The sequence below is a fragment of the Vollenhovia emeryi genome, unplaced genomic scaffold, assembly GCF_000949405.1.
Source record: "Vollenhovia emeryi isolate VEMERY1.0 unplaced genomic scaffold, V.emery_V1.0 DF939130.1, whole genome shotgun sequence".
Lineage (NCBI taxonomy): Eukaryota > Metazoa > Arthropoda > Insecta > Hymenoptera > Formicidae > Vollenhovia > Vollenhovia emeryi.
In genome coordinates, this window is record NW_011967236.1 from 412,938 (window position 1) to 436,668 (window position 23,731).

Sequence of the window (23,731 nt, forward strand, 5' to 3'; positions counted from 1 at the left end):
ACTGGTTATACTGTGGTGGAGGTACGTTCGCGACGCGTGCCCCAACATGCCTCCTGCTTGCGTCATCGGCCAATACCGTCGCTCAACTCGTAAATAAAATGACGGTATTGGTCGTTGGGGCGAACAGGAGCATGCGTGGCATGCGCGCGAACTCAATTCTTGAAATCGTTCAAAAGGGAAACGTATGCACGAAAATTATGCCCTCAGAAAAAAAAAGAGTTGAAAGTCGATTAGTTAAAAACTGTGCGAATAGCCAATCGACTTGCAACTTCTATGTAAAGCCCGCTGCGGACGATGCTATTTTTTCCGCTGGATTGCCTGCGATTTACTAAATTACTAGGAATCCTGAGTGCTGAATGGTGCAACGATAGTAATTTATTAAGGCCTATAGGCCTGTGTCCACGATGCTAGAACTCGGTCCAAGCTCTAGTTTCGGGAAACGTGTGGCCAATCAGCGTGCAGCTTTTATGGAATAGCTGCAAGTTGATTGGCCACACGTTTCTCGGAACTAGAACTTGAACCAAGTCCTAGTATCGTGGACACAGGCCCTATGTTCACGATGCTAGAACTTGATCCAAGTTCTAGTTCCGAGAAATGTATAGCCAATCAACTTGCAGCTTTTATGGAATAGCTGCGAGTTGATTGGCTACACGTTTCTCGAAACTAGAACTTGGACCAAGTTCTAGCATCGTGGACATTGGCCTTTACCGCGTCCAGTGGGCAGGAGCCATTACGCGGCGGCTACGCCGCGTGTGAACGCGCCCTGACTTTCACGGAGGAAACGTCGCGATGCGTTTGCGAACGCGCGAGACGGCACGCCATGTTTGCAGCTGAGGCATGTAACTGGATGTTTCATCAAAAACATGGCTGAATTATTGTCCCGTGGTTCAGTGAAATTTTGTGTACAGTAAAGAGAACGATCCGACGCAGAACGCACGTGAATTGAAGTCACTATGACTTCGATTCATCTCGTCGTTCACCCTTTGCCAGGCACCGACGATCAACTTAACGATAGGTGAGCAATTTCATCGGCTATCTGTTCGCCGAGAGCGTAACGCGTCCCGAGCTCGGCAGACGGAAGAGACACGTTTCTTTCCCCCCGTTTTCGAGGCGTGCCGTTTGCGTTGCAACGTGCTACGACGTGTCGCGACGTGTCCCGACGTGTTCACGCGCCACACGTCTACTCCCGTTCCTCCTAGGCCGCGTATATTGCGTTTAACGAGCACTCTCGTCTCCGCTCGAGGTATCCTCGCCATATTTTAATGGCAACCTATAAAAATGCGCTGTCTGGCGATCGCGAGATGACCGAGCACGGCTCCTCGTTGAGAACGCGCTGGCGGATTCGATTTCTCGGCCCGCGTCCCGCACGTGTCTCGCTAAGGGGTCGAGAACTATGCTGATTAAAAAAACGAACCCTTTTTTTTTATCGCTGCCGCTGGACTACATGCCCAGAACTTTCCATACCCTCGCCCCATCTCAAACCTGTACCCAATTCACTTTGCGCACAGAAAACGTACGTTGGTTCAGCTATAAGAAAAAAAAAATACAGGTTTATGACGAAGTGGCTCAAGAGTCTTCCATCTGCCTTGACAAGAGGTTAAGAGTTACAGTAAGACTGTGGATTAAAGACGCTGGAAAATTGCGTGCTGAACGACCGGCTCATTCGCCACCCAGTGGTACTTTCAAAAGACAAAGGAAATGTAACAATCCTTCGTTAAAGGCTGGCCACCATACGTGGCGCAAGCTTGGAGCAAAAGAGAGAGCCCTTAGCTTTCGGTATAAGGAAGCTAAAGTGCAGGCATAGTCGTTTGAGTATTTGTAGCATTGGTCGATGGCGCTCAGAATCGCCGAGGGTAAAGGTCTGTCCAGACAAACTCGCACAGGTGCATAAGCATATGCGTAGGGAAATCGACTCGTCTATTTCCTTATGTGTGCACTTACGGCTGCGAAAGTTTGCCTGGATAGGCCCTGAGCGTAAGAGCCGCGGCAGGAGTAAGAGATAACATTGATTTATTTCCTCGCTCCTACTTCTTGTTCCAGGCTTACTCCGTGTATCGTAGACCAGCCTTGCAGCGAACTAGCGCGCACTGGCTGCACACTGCGGCCCAGCTTCACCAACGTTGCTCAGCTTTGAGCTTAGCTTAATTCGTTCTTTGTCTCTTTCCAACTGTTGTCGCTTTAGAGAGAGACAAACGCGAATCAAACTAAGATTGCAGTTAAAAGACGTTTGGTGAAACCGGACCTAAGGCTTGTTTATAGTCGATTCTTATATTTGAACATCGTCTTACTTTTTGAAATACTTGTTGGTAAAATGATCTGCACAGCATTCGTACGGATCATTTTTTCGGCTAAATAGTTCCTGGACATGTACTTGAGGTGACAATAAATATAGTAGACTCTGAACAAGGTGTGCACTCAGTTGAAGTTGCCGAATTCGCTGTTACATACGCGTACCAATGTGTTTCGACTCTTATAATTGAAGATGCAAGATCCAGTTGTTGAGAGATAATCCTGAATGTAATGTCTAGCATGTAGTATGCGACGAATAAATTGCGTCATTATTGGAACTTGATATGAAACCTGCGATACTTATGTCACGTGAGAAGAGTTGTAGGAACAGAGAATGGAAATGTTTAAGAAAGGCTTTCAACGTACGAGTCGTTGTTACTTAGCTTGTCAATTTTTCGACAGTAACCCGTAGTCTGCTTCAGATCTATCCAAGCACTCATATTACATTTTGTGTTTCAGATTGAGGGAGATAGCGGAGAAGATAAATAGATACGGATTTGTAACACCAGCGGCTTTTAATTCTTTGAAAGCGTCGGTGAAGCGCATTGTAGTTGGACCAACCCACATCGCTCTTCTTACGGATGACAATAGAATAGCTAGAGTTGCATTTACTGTACTACCAGACAGGTTGGACTTGAGTAAAAACGAACCTAACAGAAAGTAAGTGACGGGGGGGAGCAAGCGGCATAAAAGAGGCTGAGGTTTAATAATAAGAAAATCTCCATCTCAATGTAGCACGAGCAAAAGTCATGTTGGAAACTCTAACTCTGCGCCAAATGGGAATGGAAGTAGCAGCAGTGGTAACAGGACAGGGATGTCCCGCTCCCGTGCGCGGATCATGCGTAACAGTTCCGCGATACGTGGAGGCAGCAGCGGTGGAGGGAGCGGCAGCGGTGGTCGCATAGGACCACCCGGAGTTATTATGGGAGGTGGAAGTGGTAGCAGTTCTCGTCCTATCGCCTCTGTGCCAGCGCCGTTTGTCCCGGAAGATCTAATATCTCAGGCGCAAGTTGTGCTGCAAGGAAAAAGTCGTAATCTCATCATCCGAGAATTACAGGTTTTAATATTGATACTACCTTGAAAAAAAGAATGACCGATAAACGAAAGTACATAGCTTCATGAAAATTATAATATTGTAGAGAACAAATTTAGATGTAAACTTAGCAGTAAACAATCTTTTGTCACGAGAGGACGAAGAAGGTGACGATGCGGAGGATGCGGCAGACAGTTATGTCCCAGAGGATCTTATCTCTTTGTTGGATGGCGGCTTTAGCAATGAGCATTCGGTTATAATTGATGCCGATTCTATGTTTTCTGAAGATGTATTTGGATATACCGGGATAAGGCAGTAAATAATTTTTTATATATCTTATATAATGATGCAGAGACAAAAAGAGAAACGGACACATGGAGTATTTGAAAAAAGTAATTTAATCTTGCAGGCTTATGCTTATTAAGTTGTATAACAAATTAATAGTTTTGCAAATTCCTTCGATAAATAAATATTTTATTTTAGTAATATAAATTGTTAAACAAGAAAAATGTAATACCGTATAAGAAGAAAATATCAATTAATTAATTAATTATAGTAAACGTACGATAATCGCAAATATCAATTTTGCAAACTTTTTTTGTAGAAATATTTAAACACGTTTACTGTATTTTATCTCTAAAGCCTCGTGTCCAGGATCTCAGAATATTGTGCCCAAGTTCTAGTTCCGAGAAGCCAAAATTTGTGTAGTCACTCAACTTACATCTTTTACGGAATAGTTGCAAGTTGATTGGCTACACATTTCTTGGAACTGGACTTTGGGTACAGTTCTTGGATCGTGGACACAAGACTTGATAAAGAATTTAGCAAACTTTTATAGACAAGACTAAAAAATGTCTATCAAACAGTTGAAATTAAGTTATAAACTAAAATAAAACTATAAACTAAAAACATGTAAAATTTGATGGATACAAAAATGTTAAATAACTTGAAATGATACGGACAGATAATATATGAAAATTACTAAAATAAAAAATTGAAGAAATTGATCTATAGATTTATATTAAACATTTCTTATTGAATTCAGTAATATTAAAAGCCTGCAAAGTTAGTTTTTTTAAAGGTGTGTATGTTACTTTTGTATCTGTTTAACACATGTATAAGATCTTTTTCCAAACAAATATTTTATTTTTAGTCGTGGAAGTTCTTCGCGCCGCTTAGGTAACGACAGAGAAAGTGAGCGTTCATCTCACGAAAGAGATCGAGATCGTGATAGCTTCAGTAGATGGCGAGATCGTCAATATTATGGACCACGACGCTGGTTGGAAACTGCTCTTAAAGATTCGTGGGAAAAGGATTCAGGTATTTCATATTGAAAAATTGAACACATTTTGTTGAATATAATCGCAGTTTTCAAGTTGTTCATTTGAATATTCTAGATAACAAGAAAAAAGAATTGGCCTCTCAGAGCCCACTATGGATATCCGAAGAATTGGAGTGGTGGCACGATCGTAGTAGCGATCCGGTGCCCCGCTTTGTACAAATAGCATCACTTTACAGTGAACTAATTGCCATTTCTGCGTCTGGACAACTATATCAGTGGAAATGGACGGAATCCGAACCGTATAAAAATACAGAAGTACTTACACAGATATGGCATTGCAGTTATATAGATTTGTTATGCATTTTTGTGATTCGCCTCATCTTTTCTAATTTTTATAGAATCCCAATGTGCATCATCCGAAAACTATTCCTTTGGCACTGACAACAGAAAAGATAATCAATATATCAGCTACGGCAATTCGATGTTCTGTTAGCACAGAAAGCGGAAGAGTAGCTACTTGGCTCGATGAACTTTTGGGACATGTTGCCTCCCGCCTTGAACATCCAGCACAAGCGTTTACTGAATTTACATTGGATAAAATTGTGTCACTTCATACATGTGCTTTATACACTGTTGCAAGACTTGAGAGTGGAACGTTATATTGGTGGTATGATTTATTTAGCTTCAATTTATACCGTAAATAAATTTTGTGTATGCGCGCGTTTGTACATGTGCATACACACAGGTACGTTCGGCAGTGGAAAAATTTAATGAGTGATTCTACATAATAAAACAAGACGAAATTGCGATGGAGGCTTCGTTTTTTAGTTCCAAGTGTTTGGGAAATTGCGAAAATTCGCGATTTTACGTGATTTTTGTTATACATTATTTTCGTTTTATTTTATCATGTGGAATCGCTCCTTAAATTTTCTTCCACCAAACATCCTGTATATAAATATATATAAGTATGTATTATGCGCGCACGCACAAAATTATGTATACACATATATGAATCCTGTATATGCATTAAGATTTTTCACTACGTCTTTTAGGGGTGTTTTACCATTTGCACAGCGTAAGAAATTATGGGAAAAATACAAAGCTAAATCACGCAAGCACAGACCATCCACAGTATTGTCAAGTGACATTAGTTATGGAACACATGTTTGCATGAAAAATAGTCCAGTTTATCAGCCGGGAGCTATCGGTAAGATATTGGTATCTCGTAAATTGATGCAAGTATAGCTTAATGTACATAATACAGTCTTTGAGAGAAAGGAGAAAAGGGACGCTTTGAAACACTTGTAGCATTAAGTAAATCGCAGCTACATAGGTTTGATGGAACAATTAAATCGCATAATTTTTAACGTATGTAATTTACTTTAAGGATTTACAATAGCCAACGGTGTACCAAAAGTGGGACAATTGCTATCGGCAGCATGGAACGTGGATGCTACTTGTAGATTCAAAATATTGCCTGCTGGTACACATGTGTCCAATGCAAGCGCTGATAAACGCGAGTCTAACGGAAATGGAAGTACCGGAGTTGTGAACAAACCGAATCACAAGGAAACAGCTGATAGGATTGACATGCCTCCTCCGCCATCTCCAGCTTCTAGTACCTGCAGCGATACTGGCAGCATTACAACAAGTCATAGTAAGATATACACGTTGGTCATTTAAATTAATAATGTTTATAAAATATACTGCATTATTAAAGTATTTGGCTCGATGTGTTTAGCAATAAGAATCTTTATGAAGGAATGTAATTTCAGAACGACAAAAACGGATGGCACCTCGATGCGAAGGAGACTCTGATAGAAAGGACGAAGAAGACTGGCAATTAAAAGATGTTGTTTTCGTTGAAGATGTTAAGACAGTACCTATTGGTATTATCATTTATACTTCTGAACAAAATACTTTTTCACTTTACTTTAAAATGAGTCTAACTAATTTAAATGTCATATAAATTTTACGCTTTATTATCTTTTGACAGGGAAAGTTATAAAAGTTGATGGTTGCTACGTTGCGGTGAAATTCTTTTCAAAGGATTCAAAGGAGAAGGAAAAAGAAATTAAAGAGAAGGATTTTAACACGTCAGACTTTAAAGATCTTACGACAGAGGAACCAATGAAATTATTAGCGGATTGTAGACTTTTACGTAAAGATGAGCTACAGGTAATGATTGTTGTATAGTTATTTTATGTACTATATTGAATACTTAAAATATAATTCGCATGTGTACAGGTAATTAAATCATCATTAAATCCACGAGCTCCGGACTGTTTCCAAAGAACACCTAGAAGAGTCAACATAGTGGAAGGTTCAAACGATAGTTTATTGACTATATCTACTGATGGACAAGGTATTTTTAAGATTAATATTTTTACATACAAATTTTGTCACTCAAGATAAAAGCACATGAATTAATGAAAAGTATACGTACCATTATTGTCATTAATTCTAATAGCAGATACACATTTATTTAAATATTTCTTTACAGGTATTCATGCTATATTGAAAAGTGGCAATAAATTGAGTTACGTCATATACAATCTAAGTACTGGAAGATACGTTCAAGATTGTTATATTTCATCTGATATTTCATCATTTTTGGGGTTGCAACCTCAAAACATAAATCTTACGAGCGCTGGAGAGGTATGTTTTTCATCGATAACGTTATCTGTTTACAGTATCTTCTCGTAATAAATTGTAAATACATTTGTGAGTTATTTTTGAATTAAGTTTAAAATATATGTATCTTGTAATGTATGTATTTTAAAATATCGATTTCTCTCTATTTAGAATATCGAGTGTTCTATGATATTACGAGATGGTAATAATACCATTTATCCAATCGCGAAAGATTGCGCTGACGCCATACGCGACCCAAACTGGTTGGATCTGGCTCCGGTAAATTGTATTGGCGCAGCAACCATTCCTATTCCTAGTTGTTCCAATTCGTCCAATTTAAAGAATCAGGTTGCAGTTATTGCATTAGCATTCGACAATCTTTTGCTTATGCCCCGTATATTGCGATGTGATCACGAGAGTGTGAAGCAAGTATTTTGTAATTTGGAACAAGATTTAAGTAAGTGTAATGAGTATATGTAAACAGTAAAATATACGTAAAGTTTTGTCATCTATAGATTACGTATGATAAATTTTACAAAATGTGTATGTTTTACAGAGAACAATTTGACATATTCGAGTGCAAATTCACAAATTCAAATGATACTGAAGGAACGCTGCGATGGCAACCGAAATATACTTCATGCTTGTGTCAATATGTGTTCGCCAACTTCTAATAAAGAAACTGAACAAGGTAACGCGTTTAGCACAGCAATTTTATTACGATTCTAACGATATTAAGAGAATTATGATATATTTTCTTTACATATTACATTCGACTAATGTTCTACATTTAATTTGTTTCGTTAAAGTTATTGAACGTGAGTTGTCAAATACAGTAGATACTTCTGCACCTATCGAGGAGCCAATCCCGACATTAAGCTGGCCACCAGAAGCATTTGATAACACATCAGGTGAAGAGGACAGCTTATTAAGCATAGGTGCTGCTAGTATATCTATGATGAATAAGTCTGGTTAGTGTTATCTGTATACATGTGTGTGCCTGTCCATGTCACAATGTGTTGGATTTCACTCACATATACAGGGTATAACAGAAAGATATCGCCAAACTTTGGAGTAACATGCCTTATAGAGGATGAAAAAAACGTTATCTTTGCTCTCATAATATGGACACTTTGGCCTGGTTTTTTCCAATGTCGCTTAACTTTAACCTTATATTAGTTTATTCTTTATCTTTTTATGTTTCTTTAGAAAAAGACAAAGGGATGAGTTAAACTAAGGTTGAAGTCAAGTGACATTGGAAAACCGCGCTTCTGTTATACGAAACCCAGTAATAAAACTCTTCATGTCATAATCATTTGATTTATGGATGTGAAATCACTTTTAATTACACTTACATTACAAACGTGTCAGCGTATTCCTCGGTTCACTATTAAATCACATCTTCCTGATACAAAGATTGATGTTACATCTGTTATCGCGGCCTAAAATGCACCACACTCAACACTAATTTCCAGACAAAATTCACAGAAACACTATTAATAATAAGTAAATTTGACTTTTATATATATATAAATTTACACATATGTATAAATGACTTATTTCTTTTTTTATTATTTCAGCTAATGGGGCTAATAATACATATATCATAGATTCCGTGGAAAGACGACATAATGCATTGCTCATATTGAAATACTTGTGTGAGGCTAATGCTATCTTGACACCACACCTGAAGGAATTATTAACAGCAAAGTATGATTAAAATTCAAATACAATTCTGAAGCAAGAACGAACATACTTATTGAATTTATATTAAACTCCTTTAATGTCAGCATTGTTCTTTGTGTTAATTCTTTAATAATTTTTTACATATAAAAAGGGATGCTCAAGGACAAACTCCACTTATGCTCGCTGTTTCGGTCCGCGCATATCATGCAGCTCTTATCTTATTAGATACTATACAAAGAGTTGGCAAAGATGCGAAAGACATCTCAGCCATGATATTGCCTGCAGATGCCAGTCCAGATCTGTCTCCACTGTTTGTCACTTGTTGCAATGATACATGTAGTTTTACGTGGACGGGAGCAGAGCATATTAATCAAGTAATGAATATGTGCATTTACATACAAAAGATGCATCGTATGCAAACATGTTTTATTCAACTAAATTTTTTTTTTAATTTTAAGGATATCTTCGAGTGCAGAACATGCGGTTTAACAGGATCTCTGTGTTGCTGCACTGAATGCGCTCGTGTTTGTCACAGAGGCCATGACTGTAAGCTCAAAAGAACTTCACCCACAGCATACTGTGACTGTTGGGAAAAGTGCAAGTGTCGCGCTCTTATTTCCGGTCACCAAGGTGCGAGATACGACTTGCTGTGTCGTCTCGTAAATAGCACCGATCTTGCTACGAAAATTAACTCACGGTAAGTCATACAAATTATATGTGCACACAAGTATTTATACATATGTAGAAAATATTTTTGTTTGAATAATATACGATTACGTACATTTTATCCAGAGGTGAGAGCATCTTGTTGTTCCTGGTGCAGACTGTTGGAAGACAATTGGTCGAGCAACGCCAATTTAGATCGGCACCTAGACAACGATCAACTTCAGCTAGTCGTAAAGCGCCCACTTCGGATGGTATATTTTTTACATTTTTTTTAAATATTTCAATTGTAAGGATCTTTAGTTTACTTTGCACAAAACTTGTTCTACAATATATATCTTTTTACATTTTTATATATTGGAATTTTTATTATTATATATTTATATATTTATATATATATTAGTTCTTGGCTTTACAGGCTTGGGTGCAGATTCGGACATGCCGGATCACGATTTGGAACCTCCTCGCTTCAGTCGCAAGGCGCTCGAAAGATTATTGAACGACTGGCCAGCTGTTCAGTGTATGATCATGTCGGGCGTTTCTGAGAATGGTACTGACCAATTATTCGGCGATCAAGGGCAATTGGGTCGGCAGAGCGGCACCGCTTTACTAGACAAATTTACGCATTCTTTGCTAGTTAAATGCAGCGCCGAAGTAAGTGGAATAATACGTAGAGTAGAACGGTAAATTGTGCACGTATATACTTCTTTCTTATGCAGGGTGTACGCTAACAAATTTCATATCGTATTTACAGATGCTCGATACGTTGCTTACCACTTTGATCAGGGAATTGCAAGACGAGACTGTGCCTGGACGACAAGAAGAAGCGAATAATGTAGCACGCCGATTCGTGAGGTCCGTAGCACGCATATTTGTCATTTTCACTATAGAAATGGCACCAAACACGACGAAAAGGCGAAGGTAAAAATATTCATTTTTGTTATAAATATATGGGAAGTTTCAGAATTCGCTTATTAATGTCGATATAAAAACACGGTGAAAAAAAAGTTTGATTTTTCGTACTTCCAGCACAAGTCAAGCCTCGCAGCCTTTGATGAAGTGTCGGAAAGTTTTCCAGGCACTAATTAAATTAGCTGTGGAAGAATTATGTGAAACAGCGGATTCATTGATAGCACCAGTTAGATTGGGCGTAGCACGTCCAACCGCGCCATTTACGCTAACGAGTTCCGCCATTGAGGTAATAAATGGCTCGGAGGAGCTGTTTTCCATAGAGCCCTTAATACCTCACAGTGGCGTCAGTTCGCAAACGTTGGACGCGGCGCTACAAACTCAACAAGGAAACAACAATATAACTATGTCAAGGGGAGACGTCTCTGCTGTCGATGAGACGGAAGGTGGAGAAGGTAGAGCGAGATCTATTGGAATTTGAGTTTTCTTGAAGCCTTGTGTCTACAGGCCTGTGTCCACGATACTAGAACTTGGACACAGTTTGTGGACACAAGGCTTTATAGACCAATTTATATTCATAATGATTAGGGATGGGATCAAATTCCAAGTATTGCTTTTATTTTTAAGTAATCATTAAGAGTTTGAAACTACCAATAAACGTAAACCTTTTTATAAGATAATTAATCCCATCGCTAGTAACGATACGTGTCGCGTTTTCGGCCGCATAAAAATACACAAGTGTTTATTGTAGAAGTCCCTATGGATATGGATGGTGACATCAGCGAACACGAGGAATCCGGGGTCTCCGGGACCGCCGCGGGTCAACCGCTCGGCGAGGTCGACTCAAATGTCGGCGGTGTAGGCGAGGAACAGGCGGGAGATGGTGAATCAGACACAGAGTTGGATCTCCTGGCCGAAGCGGAGACTGAATCTGATTCGGATGACAATCACAGCAATCAGGATGCAGCATCGGCTCAGCGTAGCGTTCAAACGGGCGCGACTGCGGGTTCCGACGGTGGAATGGGATCGATATTACTGTTTCCCGAGGACGAGTCGGGGGAGTCGAGCCAGCAGGAGGACGACGAGAGCGAGGCGGGGGAAACGGACGAGCAGGATAACGAAGAGTTCCAAATTGGTGATGAACAATTGGAGCGTAGGAGGTAAATCGTGCGCCTTAATTCTTCTCAATCGCACCATTATCTTATCGGGCACTCTTTCCCTTTTACGTCACTGATGTAACTCAATCACTTTATTATACTTCAGCACACAGCTCCCAGTGGGGACTTGATTTACAACTTAACACACTCTTGTCACATCTCTTATCCTACGCGCAATTAACTGTACCGAGCATAATGCCTCCTACACCCCTATTTCCTTTCCTAACATAATTTACTCCCTCCACTTCTGTCTCTTTTTCTTTCTTTAGTCTTTATCCTTTTCTTTTGTCAAGATTCCTATGGTCAGGTTCTTCCTCATTTCCTCGTATCTTCTTGATCCTTTCTTTCGGGTGTGCCCTTTGATAAATTCTTCCTCCTTACCAGCTTTCCAAAAAGTGGATCTAGATCTATCCTTTCCTTGTTTCCATCCACTCTATCTCCTGCCTTTTCAATATTTTCTTTATTAACTTGTTTGTTCTGATTTTTCGTTGGTATAATCATCAATAGACGTCTTATTCGTTTCAGCGGGTCCTCGGGCCATTTGCACCGTAATAACCTCGCGCCCGTGTACATGCAATGGGCGATACGCAACCGTGAATCGAACACACGTACAGCGGGACTGCGAGTGACGGGTGGCAGCAATTTGGTGTTCATCGACCCTGCGTCCCTGAGACGCACCACTGCTACGTCGGCCGTCGCGACCGCGCAGGAGCCCATTACCATGGGGACCACCGCTAGTTGCCTGGCGCGAGCTTTCGGAATTGTCATTCGGCAGATAGCCGATCTACTGGTCATGATGCAAGATTACAAGAACCTGGCGCCCGCCTTGCCACGTTTGATGGAGATCACTTTCCAGGACGCTCTGAATTTACAGGTATACCGAAACTATTGTCCCCAAGTTCCGACGTGCCGCTTCGCATGTCCGACCAGCCTTGACCAAATGAATTACTTCTGCCGTAGTCGTATTTGGAAGCGCACTTGAAGCCCACGTGGGATTGGCTGCTCACGGTGATGGACGCTACGGAGGCGCAGCTGAGATTCGGAGTGTCCCTGACGCGTAGCGCGGACCCGACTCACCCTGAACACCCCCTCAATAACGCCCCGTCTTTGTCGGGCGGTAATTTTAGTGGCTTGCTAAATACAGCCGCGCTTTCGTTGACCCTGCAAGGGAACGCGGGTCGAAATCCTCGCGGTGGTATTACCACGAGCTCCAACATCTCCGCTCCTCAAGCTTCACGATTCACCGTTGGTTTTGCAGGCGTTGGCGAGCCTCCGAGGAGCAGTAGAGAGCGCGAAGGTTTACATTCAAATTTATTATATACGAAAATCCTTATTTTTATATCGAATGTCGCGATCCTGAGGTATATTGTTAACCCTTTAACGGCCGTCTTCTTTTCAAGAGTCACACTTTCGACTCGTAATCGAAGTTAACAAGTATTAAATATATGAAAACATTTTCCTACGCTCTAAACTGTCCCCAAGTATGAAAACTATCCAGAAACGTAAAAAGTTGTAATCTCTTTCCTGTTATTTTATCTGGACCTAAATTTAAGAAAAATGCTCCAGAAAATACTCTAATAAAAAATAGAGTATAAATTGTGTGTTTGCGCGATTTTCTTAATAAAAATCCAAGCAACTTGATAGGCGACATTTTTCTCGGACCTACAAAGAGAAATGTTACAATGTGTTTCAGGTGGCGATGCACACTCAGCGAGACGTGAATTCTTGTCGTATTGTCTGTCTTTGATGCGTGCTCACAATAGCGAGCATAGAGACAGTCTGCCAGTCTTGGATGTTTCTGCTTTAAGACATGTCGCTTACGTGTTCGACGCACTTGTGTATTACATGCGTTCTCTCTCAGAACCGCTCGCATCTCGAGGCGAGACTCAAAAGGAATCGGCCAGTTATTCCAGCTGGAATGACCAGGTAAGCGAAATTTAATCGCTTTACTCGAATACATCTAATCTTTTTTGTAGATTCTCTCTCTCTTCCCCTCTTCCCTCTCTTTCTCGTAAAGTAAAAATTAAAATTGATATGTGCCTCGATTTGAATTTCTATCTTTATTTACTGTGTACACGGTTCTTTTTCTTTACGACAATAGACACGTTACTTGGCACAAAATTCTTTTTCAAATACCGAGAGCATTGAAATTCGTAATTATCAATGTAATTGAATTTGTTCTGTGTAGGATGAGAATGACAATGACGAAGGTGAAGAATACAATTCGCCAGCACCAACTGCCATGGAGACTGACTCCGATTATCCGGATATACCCATATGCGGATCTGGAAGTCATGGCAATTCGACGCAGAAGGGGAGAAAGCATCCTTTTCTGCAAAGATCAGATTCTACCTTATGCCTCGGTTGCCCGCCCATAGATCCGTTTGATACCATAATGAGCGAAGCGTTGCCATTAGCTGATCAGCCACATTTATTGCAGCCACATTCGAGACGCGAAGATCTATTTGGTATTCCGAGACAACCAACTTGTTCTAATACAGGTGGATCTAGTCAAAACCCTTTGGAAGGTTTGCCAACTAGATTAGGTCTCTCTGTGCGCGGTATGGACGGTCAAAGTACCTTGGCGACTCCAACGTTCAGTCAAGTTGTACAAGGCCCGCTTTTAAATTCCAACTTGGAATCGAGACGAAATTCCATTTCAGCTGGAGACCTAAATTCGAGTTCTATCAAATACGCGGTAATGATTTTTTTCTATAATAATAAAGCGCATTCTCTCTCGCGTTAACAGCTGCGATATGTCACCAGTGGCACGTTTCCTAAGGAATTGCATGTATCGTTAATTCGTGAATTGTATTTCAGGAGAAACTAAAGTCATCTAATCACGCTAACGAGGGACACTCGTCTTTTGTAACGGAACAAATCATTGATAGAGCGCCGATTATAGTGTCTACAAATAATCAAAGTGATGCGGCAACGAGTACCAAAGGCAAAGACGTATGCAAAAATAATAGAAGCGTTATAGTTCGAGCTGGTACGATGTCGGTAAGCGTCGCGGTTATCATGATATTATTTTGGGCGAAAGGTTGAGGTCGTCGGCATTTAATATTTCACTCCGCTGCTTCATTTTCTAAAGGAATCAAACACGAGTAAAGTTGGTGCGCCGGAAATATTGGTTGTTCCAACTGTCGAGAGCCAAAACGTATCCGAAGAAGTCGACCCAGCTGCCACGAGTCACGAGATATCGGCTCATGAAACTGTTGAAACGAGTCCGGTGGAATCCGCCAGAACAGTATCATCGATAGGGACGAATATCTCCCATAATATTTTGCTAGGACGATGGCGATTATCGTTAGATTTGTTTGGACGAGTTTTTATGGAAGATGTAGGTTTGGAAGCTGGATCTGTAGTGTCTGAGTTAGGAGGCTTTCCCGTGAAGGAGGCTAAATTTCGCAGAGACATGGAAAAACTTAGAAATTCGCAACAAAAGGATATTACCATAAAGGTAAAAGTAATACCTATAAGGAGTATGATATATTGTGTTAATAAACGTTTGCGAGTTTAGGCTACGATAAGTCCCAAGTACAAATTAATACATCACGCAATTGACCAACAGGTGGAACGAGATAGAACACAGTTATTAGTGCAGACGATGAAAGAGTTAAATACGCAGTATAATATATATAACAGAAGAGCTTCTAATACTCCACCGTTGGCAGTGAATCGCGTTAAAGTGTTTTTCAAGGATGAACCTGGTGAAGGGGCCGGTGTTACCCGCAGCTTTTATACCGCGATTGCAGAAGTTCGTAAAATATTTTAAGTATAAAATTAGCATCGACTCGGTTTAGTGAAAAGACTAATTATTTTTTTTTAGGCATTACTTGCAAATGAGAAACTCCCGAATCTCGAAGCAGCGCAAGTAGGATCGAAATATACACAATACAATGTGTTACAAAAACTGAAAAGCAGAGATCGTGACCGTGATCTTAGACGACAAGTACGTTACGTTAACTAGTCAATGCGGGATTACTTACTGATTTCTTATGTGATATTTGTTTTAATTTCAGAACACACGTTCTTCTGGAAAGTGTCGCGAGACGCGTCGCGCTTTATCTTTTGACGCTCGTCTTTTCCACCCTTCGACTGCAATCGAGGGGAATAATAGTTCGACACCTGGTAGCTCATCTAGCACTCATCCCTTGCCAATTAATCACCCGAATAACGATCATTTGACTATGCATCAGCAACAGCTTGGTGACAGATTGTATCCCAAGGTTCTGTATATTTGTTGAAATATTTAAAATTCTTAATTTGTTCTGTGAAGAGTAAAATTTGTGAATTCATTAACTTCGACTCCATCTCTTTCATATTGTATATACAATTACTATTTGCTTATTGCAGGTGCACACTTTACGACCAGCACTGGCTGAGAAAATAACTGGCATGTTGCTGGAGCTGTCACCGGCCCAGTTGCTCATGTTGCTGGCTTCGGAAGACGCTCTCCGGCAGAAAGTGGACGAGGCGTTCGAACTGATTCAAAGCCAAAGATTTGACCAGACTCAAGATTTGACCAGCGAAATGCTGGATCTCGATGTATTTAGCTTGACCGAACGATGCGCGGCAAGTAAGAAAAAAATGGAGAACAGCATCTTGGATGACACTGAGGATAATGCTCCGCTTTTCTATTCTCCTGGTAAACGCGGCTTTTATACGCCGAGACAGGGCAGAGGCAGCTACGAACGGATAAATGCATTCAGGAACGTAGGCAGGTGAGTTTAAGTTAAAAATGTCTTGGTCCTGATGACATATTTCTACGTATAACGTCTCTTATATGTGCTTGTTGATAACAAGCGAATTAAAAATATGCTTGTATCGTTTCCAGGCTTATAGGACTGTGTCTCTTACAAAACGAGCTTTGTCCGCTATTCTTAAATCGCCATGTAATCAAATATATCCTAGGAAGGCCTATACGTTTCCATGATCTTGCATTTTTCGATTCTGTCATTTACGAGAGTTTGCGACAATTGGTCATCGATGCTGAAACGAAAGACAGTAACAGCTTATTTTCCGCGTTGGACCTTACATTCAGGTACAGGTACTCTTCTTTCTTTGTCTCTTTACCTTGGTATTTTTATCAGAATACTCATACGCGTGAGCAAGTGAAACACGCACACGTACGCACACATTTTCGTGTTTTTTCAAATTGCATAAATGTTACATAAATCGATTCTTTTCGATATTTAACATGTAAAAGTTATGGAGAAAATCAATTTACGAAACATTTATTTCGACATTTTGACACCAACAATAAAATATATCTCTTAATATTTATTTGCCGAAAATTGTTTTACTTTCATACAAGAAAATAATGAAGTGAATCGATCGAAGTAAAGAAAACTCATAATTGCATTAAGAAAAGTCTGTAGTTGCTCATTATACGCGTGTGTACACATGCTTGTGCAAATGGATTTGCATGCCTAAAAAATACAACAACGTAGGTTAATTTAAAGTTTTCTTGTATTTCTTATTTTCATAATTTTAATATTTTTATATACAGAATGAGACTGATTGGAGACTGCAAATTGAATCTGAATAGAAAAATATGGTTTCGCTTATAAAAAGAATATCGTTAACAATATATTACGTAAAAAGCGCATGCTCTTTATAAAAAAATTGTTTTGTACATTACATTTATGCTGTACAATTATGAAGCTTTGATTTCTTTCATTATTAAAAATATCCCAATTTTAGTACATTTGAGGATTTCGACATTCCCGCCCGATTCCGTGTATACAGTTTAAATGTTGAACGTTATTTTGCATTTCAGTATCGATTTGTGTCCCGAAGAAGGAGGTGGCTCGATCGAACTTATACCCAGTGGCCGCGACGTGGAAGTAACTGCGAGCAACGTGTACGATTATGTACGCAAATACGCAGAAGTTCGTATGATCAAAGTGCAAGAGAAAGCTTTGCATTCTATGCGCGAGGGTGTTTTCGACGTTCTTCCCGAAGGGGGGCTCGACGGTCTGACCTCGGAAGACTTGAGACTACTTCTGAACGGAGTCGGCGACATCAACGTGTCAGTTCTGATATCGTATACGTCGTTCAATGACGAATCTGGCGAATCGACAGAGAGACTAGTTAAATTTAAACGCTGGTTGTGGTCCATTGTTGAAAAGATGTCGCACGTGGAAAGGCAAGACTTGGTAAGAATTCTTTGCGAACCGCTCGCTTCTTATTCCTTTGAAAACGCTTGGTAAATTTTTGCGAGTCAATGATTTCGTCGAATTAATATTCACGTCCTGTTGCAGGTCTATTTCTGGACTGGCTCTCCCGCGTTACCAGCGAGCGAGGACGGCTTTCAACCGATGCCAACCGTGACAATTCGACCGGCGGACGACGCGCATCTACCAACCGCGAATACATGTATCTCCCGATTATACGTTCCACTGTACAGCTCCCGACATGTCTTGCGACATAAACTACTTCTCGCTATTAAATCAAAGAACTTCGGATTTGTATGAACTTAATTTTGTGACCGTGCTTGTACGTATACAAGACTGAGTCACATTATTGATAACGATACAAAACTTGGAGTTGTAAGTTGTTATTTTTTTTCTTTAGACATAATTTTTAACATTTATAAATTTATAAGGTGTAATTATGACTTTCTGTTCCTGACAAATTTTTATCTTCGTAAAGCTTTATGTTATATGAAGTGTCATATACTTGGTTCTCTTTGCCCCTCTCTCTCTCTCTCTCTTCCCCCTTCTCTCTATCTCTCTCTTTATAGCAAACAAATAAAATTTTTAAAAGCATATAATGTGAAACTTTACTTGCCTATTTTAAATCTTAGTTTATACATAATCTGTTAAAAAATTTAACGATAATCTGATTAATATTTTTCACATATTTTCAAATTCATCTTTATATGTGACGTTTAAGATACAACGTATCTCTTTACCAGAAAGTTTTACAATTTGGATACAATTAAAAATATTTATTAGGCATATTTGGAACATAGGGTGATAGGAAATTGCAGGTTTTCTTTATGCATCCCAATTAATAAGCTTCTCGGATACTGATTTGTTAATGTGAGTTAGAATACACATGCACGCGCGCGTGTGTGTATGCATATCTAATTTTAAGAAACAGTTTGTACATGAATTATAAAATACAAGATATGATATTTAAAAATGAATACACGACTTGATATTTAAAAACGTTGGCGGAGAGAATTCATCACCAACATCTATTCCCGTCAACACAGAAAGAGACTGGAAGATGATTGAAAGTTAAAACGTGACATAATGTAAGCAACACCTCATCCAATGTTAAATATTAATCTTCATTAATCTTGCCGAATATATGTTTCGAATGGGTGATAAGATATGTAATTGAAATTAACTAAGTATTAAAACAATGGGAAAAGTAATATAGGAATGTCAAGCTGCCTATTCTGCCGTACTGTTACTTTTAGTCAACAAAATAATTTTTTTTAATATTGTAAATGTCGTTTCTCCAGTATAAAATAATGTCAACTCTTTTACATTTAGCGCTGTTATATGTTTTACCGTCTGTCCAGAATCACAACAAGACAGACATCTTCAAAATGATTTGTCACGAAAAAAAAGGTTTGAATTTACGATTTTAAATATATTTGCTAAACGATAAACTGAAATAGTAAAAAATAATCTGTTATCTTTAGTTTACTTAAAAAAATGTGCCTACTGCTAATATATATTTATATATAATAAATCTCATTATTTATAAATTGCTAAAAATCGTAAAGTTATATACAATAATTATATTATCCATTATTTACTTGACAAAGTACCGATAGAAACTTATGTACAATGGTTACCTATTGACCACTTCCTGAATTGTTTTGGGATAATTTTGCTGTCGACTGGCTCAATTGAGCCAACGTTTCTGGAGTCGCGTGTGCTTTTAATATTGAATTTTCCGCTTCTAATTGATTGATACGGTCCATAAGCTCAGCTATCTTCTCTTTCAGTACCTCGACTTCTTCTCGTACCGCGAACATTAAGTGGCTTTTGACCAAATCCTGGAAAAAGATTATAAATGCAGTGGACCCATCGACTTAACGTGCGGCAAATAGCTCGGTCGCGGTGGTTCCTTACCATAGCCTGCTCGATCTTGTTATCAATCGCCACGGCGCTCGTCCCCGACATACTGCAACGTACATTTATTCATATAAATTTACTCATACTCAAGCGCATAAATAAAAAGAGGCAAGTGCACGATCTAAGCGACACAAAATGTTGCTCCGCCTCATCTTTGTACTATCTTGCCTCGAGTACCTTTCGTTATCCTCGAGAGCACGATTCTCGTCGCTGCCCTGCGTAACTTCGGCCAGCGACTCGAGGAGAGTCTCGTCGGCCGACTGAACGGTAGTGGCGTTAGGAACGATGCCGGGGATGGACTCCTGTTCCGGGTCAGACTGGTGAAACGCGATGCTCCCCTGCTGCAGACCACCCACGACGTTCGGACAGCCAGCCGTCACCTGCGCGATCTGCACCGTCGCGTTACCGTTGGACGTTTGCGGCGGCGGCGGCAATTGTTGCGTGGCTGGTGCAATCACCTGCGACTGCACGGGCGCCCCGGCCGTCTGAGGAACCTTGTGGATATTCTGTATGCCCTGTATTCCCTGTATGGCAGTCAGTGGCTCGGAAATTTGCGTCGGCAGGGGCTGCTGGCAGGTGGCTGACTCCGGCTGATGCTGCGTGACGAGAATGTTTGGAGCCTGAGAGGTAGGCGCGGACGTTTGCTGCACCGTCGGCTGGCAGACGTTTTGGACCGGCAGGGATTGATTCTGCGTGCTTACCGTCACGTAGGTCTCTTCCTTGGAGTGGGGTATGCTCTGCTGGGCCGTCACCGCGCTATTGCTAGTCTGCGTTATGATAGGGATGGAGCCTTGCGGCATACTCTGAGGTTGCCCCAAGTTGTTGGGATGAGTAGCCTGCAAATTGGAAGGTAACGTGGAGCCTTGACCGCCCTGTGGTGGCTGCGGCTGCGGTGGCGGTGGTTGCTGCTGCTGCGGCTGCTGTGGCTGTTGCTGCTGCGGTGGCTGTTGCTGCTGCTGCTGCTGCTGCTGCGGCTGGGTAACTATCGACTGAGTCTGAGGCTGAAAGTATTGCGGGATTTGCTGTGCAGATGGCTGGACCTTGGCCTGGGTCTGAACTTGCGTGGGATTATGCTGTACATTGGGAGGTATCGAATTATTTACCGTATAGTTTGCACTCGATACCGATTGCGCGGGATTACTCGACACGGTGATCGACGAGTGCACCGCGTCCGGGTGGGACGACACCGGGCCGTTAGCGTCGATGCTAATCCCTTTATCGTCAGTCACTACGGATTGCTGCTTCGCGGACTCCGGTATAACGATCCCACTGTCGGTCACCCCGTAAGATATGCACACCTCGTTCGGATCGGACACTTTGGGGGTGCCGATCGCCGTCGGCTGATTGACGGACGTGTGGTCCAGGTAATCCATACAAGTCCATCGTCCTCTCTTGAAGGGCTCGGTGCTCTCGATTTTCACCACTTTAAACCTCTCGTTCCTGCCGTGCGAGTGAACGTCGCGCAGATCGGCGTCCTGCTTGTCGCTGACGGACGTGATGTCCAAGGTGTTGATATTGCTGTCGTTGACCGAATTGCTCACGTTGCCGCCCTCGGACGGCACGATCGCCAGGCCGTACTGCGAGCTGGTGGGGATCACCGGGGCGGTGCTGAGGGCGGCGCTGCTCGTATTGAAGAACACGTCCTCCTTGGAGAAGGTGTCCTCGGAGTAGCTCGGCGTCTCGATGTCGAGGTCGGTGATGCGCGAGTGCTCGACGGAGTTGTCCTCCGTGTGCGACTCGTCCAGGTCGTCGTTGGAGTCCTCGCCGGCGTCATTGCTCATGCGGCAGCCTACGGTGACGCTGGTTATCTGGAACGACGACGTCTTCTTCCGGCTGCACTGGTTGCCGCTCGCGGCCTGCACGCTGCCCGGCGCCACAGCTGACGCCTGGTGAAGCCTGTCTAACTCGCCCAGCCGGATCGTCTCGGTGGTGGTGCGGTGCACGGGATTCGACAACTTTTTATTACCGTCTGACAGCCTGTGCGACTTTCGGTGCACACTGTCTGCCATTATTATGACAACTTAACATACGATTGCTGCATCCGTCCTCTCGCATGTTAGAATCAACATCGTAGCGCGCGCGCCCGGGCCAACTCCGGATATTTTTCAGACTCTTTCTCTCTCTCCTATCTCACTCTCTTTCTCTCTCTCTCTCTCTCTCTCCCTTACTTTTCTTCCCGTCCCCTTAGCTCTCCGATCCGATTTTAACGCGACCGATCGTAGTCAGCCGCACCACGCGTTCGCATTCCTGTGGAAAACACAAGCCAGGCATTCAAAGACATACTCCGTGCACGGTTGAATGTTGACAGACGAGCGTTACGTTAAACTCGCGGGGAAGAGGGGCGTTCGTTATGGAGCAACGTCCGTCCGTCCGTCCGTTCGTTCGTTTAGCCGCACTTTCGCGAAGGAACGGAGCCTTTTGCTCTCGCCGATGCCCGCCTGCTCGTCCGCTGACGATGACGACGACAACGACGACGACGACGACGACGACGACGGTGACAATGAGCACGTCGTCACGTTACTTGTTGACGTCCTGCTATCTCTCTCGCGCGCGCGACCTGTCCTCGCTTCTCCACGCTAATGATCACGCTTTATTTAATCTCAGTCGTTCAAAATTGCTGTCTCGTAACGCGAGGCCCATTATCCATATCCTTTTTATGTACTGTATAGTAAGTGGGCAGTTTAAAAATGGCTGCCGATTCATTCGTACGATTGCCACGAATTACATACTAGACTGTCCGCCTACACACCACAATTCGCATTGGTCTGTGAACACTGAAATATATCTATACTGGAAGAAGCACCGCGAGCTGCCTAAAGCCTTGCGTCCATGTTAAGGCAGGGTCTACAATAGGTGTAATAAGCCTAAGTCCCAGTCTACAATAGAGATTTAAACCCTAAGCCTTAAGAAATTGACTAATCACAATCGCGTATTCTACTCGTACTTGACCGTGATTGGTCAATTTCTTAAAGCTTAGGGCTTAAATCCTCTATTGTAGACTGGGACTTAGTCCCAGTCTACAATAGAGATTTAAGCCCTAAGCCTTAAGAAATTGACTAATCACAGTCGCGCATTCTTCTCATACTTGACCGTGATTGGCCAATTTCTTAAAGCTTAGGGCTTAAATCATCTATTGTAGACTGGGACTTAAGGCCTTCACAGAATTTCTCACGCGTTGGATTGATTGGAAGAAAATTTTCGACGAATCTATAGGCTTGTTTTCTATTGCTGCACTAGTGAACTAGTGCAAGAAAGCAAACCGCCGCGGAAACCAATGCAAATCCTTATGTGGGGTCTACAATGCGAGTCGCAGAGTCGTAGTCGTAAGGGTGGCGTCCCATGGAGCAGAATACGCGGAAGCGGAATCAGCGGATCGCCAATCGCAAGATCATTCTGATAGAGCCCTTTCACAAATTCCCTCGAAACCGTCTTGTGATTGGCGATCCGCTGATTCCACTTCCGCGTATTCCGCTCCATGGGACGTCGCCCTAAGAATAATCGACTGTGATTGGTCAATTCTTAAGGCTGGGTCTACATTGGATGTCGTAAGTCGTGTCGGAAGAAATTGACCAATCACAGTTCATTAGGCTGGGTCTACATTGGATGTCGTAAATCGTGTCGGAAGAAATTGACCAATCACAGTTCATTATTCTCCTTACGGTCGAAGAATAATGAACTGTGATTGGTCAATTTCTTCCGACACGACTTACGACATCCAATGTAGACCCAGCCTTATTCTCCTTACGGTCGAAGAATAATGAACTATGATTGGTCAATTTCTTCCGACACGACTTACTACATCCTATGTAGACCCAGCCTTATGCGTGGTCTACAATGCGAGTCGCAGAGTCGTAGTCGTAAGAATAATCGACTGCGATTGGTCAATTTCGTCAGACACATAAGAATTGACCAATCATAGTCGACTATTCTTACGACTACGACTTTACGACTTCTATGAGACGAGGCCACAGTA

The 23,731-nt window shown here is 41.7% G+C and overlaps 2 protein-coding genes across 13 annotated transcripts; one reads left to right on the forward strand and one right to left on the reverse strand.

Annotated features, from left to right (window-relative positions):
- Positions 1–808: 808 nt before the first annotated feature.
- LOC105568274 (E3 ubiquitin-protein ligase UBR5) lies at positions 809–18,812 on the forward strand. Of its 10 annotated transcripts, none has more exons than XM_012023793.1 (37): positions 809–1,015; positions 2,749–2,949; positions 3,025–3,346; positions 3,429–3,637; positions 4,476–4,642; positions 4,720–4,919; positions 5,003–5,271; positions 5,657–5,811; positions 5,992–6,261; positions 6,380–6,493; positions 6,601–6,782; positions 6,852–6,969; positions 7,108–7,262; positions 7,410–7,695; positions 7,795–7,929; positions 8,048–8,209; positions 8,819–8,948; positions 9,076–9,298; positions 9,383–9,621; positions 9,717–9,841; positions 9,991–10,241; positions 10,342–10,508; positions 10,617–10,951; positions 11,248–11,656; positions 12,161–12,527; positions 12,614–12,950; positions 13,347–13,579; positions 13,842–14,351; positions 14,474–14,656; positions 14,748–15,116; positions 15,228–15,413; positions 15,486–15,608; positions 15,679–15,885; positions 16,013–16,380; positions 16,494–16,706; positions 17,439–17,817; positions 17,923–18,812. In XM_012023793.1, the coding sequence occupies exons 1-37, from the start codon at positions 954–956 to the stop codon at positions 18,133–18,135; spliced, it is 8,574 nt and encodes a 2,857-aa protein (XP_011879183.1). In that variant the 5' UTR covers positions 809–953; the 3' UTR covers positions 18,136–18,812. The 10 variants fall into 10 exon arrangements, with proteins under 10 accessions (XP_011879183.1, XP_011879184.1, XP_011879186.1 ...); XM_012023794.1 differs by having other exon boundaries at positions 16,494–16,700; XM_012023796.1 differs by having other exon boundaries at positions 12,179–12,527.
- A 546-nt stretch (positions 18,813–19,358) lies between these two features.
- On the reverse strand, positions 19,359–22,608 carry LOC105568276 (protein bunched, class 2/F/G isoform-like). 3 transcript variants are annotated; one of them, XM_012023804.1, is made up of 4 exons: positions 20,460–22,607; positions 19,936–20,378; positions 19,756–19,807; positions 19,359–19,679 (listed from the first exon to the last, which is right to left on the reverse strand). In XM_012023804.1, the coding sequence occupies exons 1-4, from the start codon at positions 21,765–21,767 to the stop codon at positions 19,476–19,478; spliced, it is 2,007 nt and encodes a 668-aa protein (XP_011879194.1). In that variant the 5' UTR covers positions 21,768–22,607; the 3' UTR covers positions 19,359–19,475. The 3 variants fall into 3 exon arrangements, with proteins under 3 accessions (XP_011879194.1, XP_011879195.1, XP_011879193.1); XM_012023805.1 differs by having other exon boundaries at positions 19,936–20,354; positions 20,460–22,605; XM_012023803.1 differs by having other exon boundaries at positions 19,936–22,608.
- Positions 22,609–23,731: the final 1,123 nt, after the last annotated feature.